At 40.9% G+C, this 5,050-nt stretch overlaps 1 protein-coding gene across 1 annotated transcript; it reads left to right on the forward strand.

Annotated features, from left to right (window-relative positions):
* The first annotated feature begins 352 nt into the window (after window positions 1–352).
* Window positions 353–4,601, forward strand: LOC142601993 (alpha-1-antitrypsin-like). The gene is made up of 5 exons (XM_075753633.1): window positions 353–436; window positions 1,178–1,867; window positions 2,368–2,638; window positions 3,375–3,522; window positions 4,251–4,601. Exons 2-5 carry the CDS (start codon window positions 1,195–1,197, stop codon window positions 4,455–4,457), a joined length of 1,299 nt encoding a protein of 432 aa, XP_075609748.1. The 5' UTR covers window positions 353–436; window positions 1,178–1,194; the 3' UTR covers window positions 4,458–4,601.
* The last annotated feature ends 449 nt before the right edge of the window (window positions 4,602–5,050 follow it).

Here is a 5,050-nt window from a genome sequence, read left to right on the forward strand (position 1 = left end):
AACCGTTTGGCTAGTTCAGGTCAGCTGTCCTGGCTGTGTTCCCTCCCATCTTCTTGTGCACCTCTTCTCTGGTAGAGCATGGGAAGCTGAAAAGTCCTTGTCTTATTATAAGCATTACTTAGTAAGAACTAAAACATCAGTGTGTTATCAACATTATTCTCATACTAAATCCAAAACACAGCACCATACTAGCTGCTAGGAAGAAAATTATCATCCCAGCCGAAACCAGGACATGCTGTTAGCTTGTGTCTGGGTTGTACAAACTGTCCAGAATAGCTAAAGTCATTACTGCTTGCTCTGCATCCTCACTGGCAATTTTTATTTGAACTAATTAATGATTAACGGAGGTGCTCTGCTTAATCCTGTTCAATGGTACTGAAGAGAAGCAGCAGCATACAAGACCAGATGGACGCAGCGGGATCCTTTTTCTAGCACTGTAAGTATCCTTTTGGTTTCCCCTTGGATCATTGGGACATTTCATTTTGGGGAATTATGTTGTTTTCTGGGAAGGGTGCCTTTTTACATGTAAACAAAGGGGTATACCTGTTATGCAAAAAACAAAACGTGCCAAAAGCCAGCAAGAACTGGCTGCTAGTGAAGAAGATACTTTACATAACTGAATAAAAAATTGTTTTGGAAACAATAGAGATGCTTATGGAGACTTTGCTGCCACACTAACCCAGTATTTTATCTTTGAAGAAACTGTGAAACTTTTTTTGTAATTTTGGCCCTAGATAGTATGATCTGCGTTTGTATCACATTTGTGTTTAACACAGATTTAATTCTCTAATTGTCTGATGAATTAAGGAAGACTAACAGGGCTGCAGTAGCCATCCTGCAGGACTGAGTTCAAAAAACAACTTCTACAACTTACTCCAGGGAAAAGGTCATAAGCTTCCAGTTATTTGCAAATTTTAAAAAATTAAATCCTGTCCTATTTTTTACAAATTAATAGGATCAAAATTAACTCCTTTGAGAGAGTACCTGGTTATCAAATAGTTTATCAGGAGGCATATTCTTTCCGGGGATCACTGGCATGCATCAGGAATGTGAAATATAAAAGTGAGGACTTTCAGAGAACAGGTGTGTTCCGAGAGCCTCATTTTACTTGGCTGGAGCACACAGCATGAAGAAATTATTTTCCATGCCATGTTTTGCATGTCTATCTCTTTTCCAGGAACAGTTAGAAGGAAAATGAAGTCCACCTTCTCCTTGTGTTTATTGCTGGCTGGTTTGTATACTGTTGCCCAGTGTCATCAGCATCCTCGTCACCGCAATAAGCAGGATGATCCTAAAGGGACATATTACCCAGGACGCAGTTCTCACAGGGAAGGACTTTATCCAGTTAAGAACAAAACCTTTGTCAAACTAGTTCCCAGCAATGCTGACTTTGCATTTTCATTTTACAAGCTGGTCGCATCCGAAGCAACTGATCAAAATATTTTCTTTTCACCCATAAGCATCTCTGCTTCCTTTGCAATGCTGGCACTTGGTGCCAAGTCAGCGACGCTGACGCAGATTCTGGAAGGGCTTGCCTTTAACCTGAAAAAGACTCAGGAGCAGGAAATACATGAAGGTTTTTGCCAGCTCCTCCACATGCTGAACCGTTCAGAGAGCGAGCTCCAGCTGAGCTTGGGCAATGCCCTTTTTATAGAAGAGACGCTAAAACCACTACAGAAGTTCTTGGATGATGTCAAAAGCTTTTATGAATCTGAAGTCTTTTCTACTGACTTTAACAACTCCTCTGGCGCTGAGAATCAGATCAACAGTTATATTGAGGAAAAGACAAATGGGAAAATTGTCAAACTAGTGGAAAACCTTGATCCTCTCACTGCAATGGTTCTTGTTAACTATGTCTTCTTTAAAGGTAAGAAATATCAAAGGGTGTGAAGGTTGTAACATAGATGCTTACTGCTTATTACAAGGAATGAAAACCTAAGAGAAAGAAGCCGTAGTTTAAATATTTTAAATGGAGGAAACCATGTTCAGTGTCTGGAAAATATTCCTATAAAACCTTGTATATTTGTTGTCAGTATGAATGTTTGTGTCCTCACCTGGTTGAGTGAAAGAATGGATTTTTTAAAACAAGTATCTTTGTTGATTTTGATAAATTCTTTAATGTGATGATAGACTCATACTTTAGTAAAAAAATGGTGTTTTCAGTATTATGTGTCTTTAATTGTCTTCAAGCATTTGAAAAAAAAAACAAGAAAAAAAAACCCTGCAATGCTGTAACACCTGAGGGTGCAGTAACTTGAAAGATATATTTGTTCTAATCAAAGGAAGGCTGGGGGATTAGATCCTGTATTATTTACCATGACCATTCCTCTTTGTATTCCACTGAATTATTTTTCTTTTTGTCATAAGCCCATTGGGAGAAGCCCTTCAGTACTTCATATACAAAACAGGAGGACTTTTTTGTGGATCAGAAAACAACTGTAAAAGTTGACATGATGTATAGAAAGGGTTACTACAGAAATTGCTTTGATGAAGAGCTGTCATGTTGGCTGGTTCAGATACCTTACAATGGAAATGCTGCAGCATTATTTGTTTTGCCTGACGAAGGGAAGATGAAGCAGGTGGAAGATGCTCTTTTGAAAAGGACTGTGTCTAAATGGGAAAAGTTCCTCCAAGACAGGTAAGTGATTTTGCTAAGGTGAGAGGTGACCATGCTATAGATTAGTAGTGTTTATCTCACCAAGACAAAACATTCAAGTCCAGGTTATTTTACTGAACTTCATTAATGGTCTCTCTCTGTGTAGGACTTCCCTTTTCTTAGTTGGAAAATGAAACAGAGCTGTGGATAGTGAATAAATAGGTCATTGAACTTGGGATCTGTCTTGGGTTAAGTTCCTTGCTCAACCACAAGTTGCTTAGCACTGTGATGGAGTTAACAGACCCTTGTTTCATATGGACATTATGAAACTACAAAGAAGTAGCTGTTCTGAGGTATTGGGTGTTAGGGCATTGAGGGCATTGTATGTAAAAGCAGAAATCTTATTCATTCACCATTACTGCAGCTCTTTCTGTGATGGCACAGGCCTTGTTGTATATTCAAACAGCCTTAGGACAGCTAGCTATGATCTTTTGAAAAAAACCTGCTAGCTGGTAGTAGTAGCTCCGTGTGCCACAGAGTTGGCATAATTGTGTCTTCCACCCCACTCCTTGAACCCCACTGTGTAAGCAGAGGTAACGTGGGCTCATTCTGCTCCAACCCTCCACATTAGATAGCTAACCTTGTCAGAAGTTCTATCTGAACCCTGAGAACAGACTTTTAACATTTAGAAAAATAGACGTAAAGTGTCATTATACTGAAGCCATTGAGGAGTGTTACCTAGATGACAATTTGTCCCTATTTGTGTTATTTGTTACAGAAAAATACATCTGCACATTCCAAAATTTTCTATTTCTGGTACCTATGATGTGAAAAGGATAGTCAAACAAGTGGGTATGATTGATGTGTTCACTGAACAAGCTGATCTGTCAGGGATTGTTGAGGAGCCTGGACTGATGGTTTCAAAAGTAAGTCAGCACGTGAAACACAGTGACCACAGGATTTGTCTATTCCCAGGAACCTGATGTTAATATCCCAGGAAAAGCTTATCCCAGCCTCTCTGAAGCATTACTCAATCATCAACAGCTGCCAATCTAGAGGCAAAGAAAGCCCCATCTTTCCTAAACCTGAAGCCAAACATGCTTACAAGGGGTCATACATACTTGGTTCGTGGACAAGGAAGAAGACATGCATATAATTAAATGTTATTTTGGCTACCAAACAAAATTATCTAAAGGTAGCACATTAGCTTTGGTAAAATTTCCTCTAATTCTGCCTACAGAAGGCAAAAGGCTGTTATTCCCGCTCTTCTGGTCCTCTCAGAAAGTTATTTTTTTCAGCTAGATGATAGGGTAAATTCACAATAACACATGAAGCTGCCAAAGGCAGAACTAAGTCGAGGCTAAATTACCAGGTTTCTTCGCTTGCAGAGTTTCTTGCCATCAGTCATCTTGAGTGTTCTTTGGCTGTCGGCTGCTGGAGGGTTATTCTCTGCGCAGGCAGTGGAGGCCAGCAGGAGCGGTCTGATGGCTGATCGCGCTTTGGTGGGAAGGGGAGCGGCTGGTGATGACCTTCCCAGAAGCTGGTGCTGCCGGGTCTCGCCCCAGGCAGGGCTCTTTTTGACGAGGAGGGTGGCAAGCTGCTCTCTTCTCCTTGGGTTGTCATCTAGAGGTTGTTTTGCTTTGTGTCCTTGCAGGTGATCCACAGAGCAGTGCTAAATGTTCATGAGAATGGCACTGAAGCGGCAGGGGCCACAGTGAAGGAGGTTACCTGGAGATCTGGCGATTTTCCTCATCCACCTCGAGTCAGATTCAACAGGCCCTTTCTCCTGCTGATTCTGGATAAATACACCCGCACCATCCTCTTCATAGGAAAAATTGTAAACCCTCTGAAAAATTACTGACCTCAGGACACGCACTTATGCACATTTCTGGCTAAATTCCTGTGATCCAGCAAAACATTTATGTGTACATACCACTACGAACTAGTGTTTGTCTTTCAACCATTATCCTGATATACATTATAATCCCTTAAACTACAAAAACTATTTTTCATTGTCCAAAAGTCACTGGTATTTCCCCCTAGTCTACAGCCAGGTATAGCTTGTAGCATTAACAAAATACAAGTCCCTTTTCACTAGTTTTGTAAGCCCTTCCTGACATGCTCCCATGGGGTATTTGAGATGGCTTAAAGGCTCTGGATGATGTAGCTGTACACTCACTGTGTGTGTATGGGAGAGCAGGAGAAGGGAAACAGGGAAAAGGAGGTGGGAGGTATAAGTCCCATCTGTTTAATCCACTGACCTTTGATGACTAGTCTTAAATGCAGATTCCCTTAATACTGGAGTAAATTTCCATTAATTTCTTTGGTTTTTAACCAAGTGTGGTGTGAAGCTGCAGGATCAGTGACTGAGACACTGGAGGACACGCCAGTGTAAAGGGTTGATGAGTGCAGCTGTTTTAGCTTCCCTCTGTCTCCTCCTCAGTGGAAGCCCTC

This window comes from Balearica regulorum, chromosome 5 (assembly GCF_011004875.1).
Source record: "Balearica regulorum gibbericeps isolate bBalReg1 chromosome 5, bBalReg1.pri, whole genome shotgun sequence".
Lineage (NCBI taxonomy): Eukaryota > Metazoa > Chordata > Aves > Gruiformes > Gruidae > Balearica > Balearica regulorum.

Bases quoted from the DNA above. Each gene is read 5' to 3' on its own strand.
- LOC142601993 (XM_075753633.1), top strand. From the start codon at position 1,195: ATGAAGTCCACCTTCTCCTTGTGTTTATTGCTGGCTGGTTTGTATACT. The intron at 1,868-2,367 runs GTAAGAAATATC...TTTTGTCATAAG, and splicing joins TAACTATGTCTTCTTTAAAG to CCCATTGGGAGAAGCCCTTC. The intron at 3,523-4,250 runs GTAAGTCAGCAC...GTGTCCTTGCAG, and splicing joins CTGGACTGATGGTTTCAAAA to GTGATCCACAGAGCAGTGCT.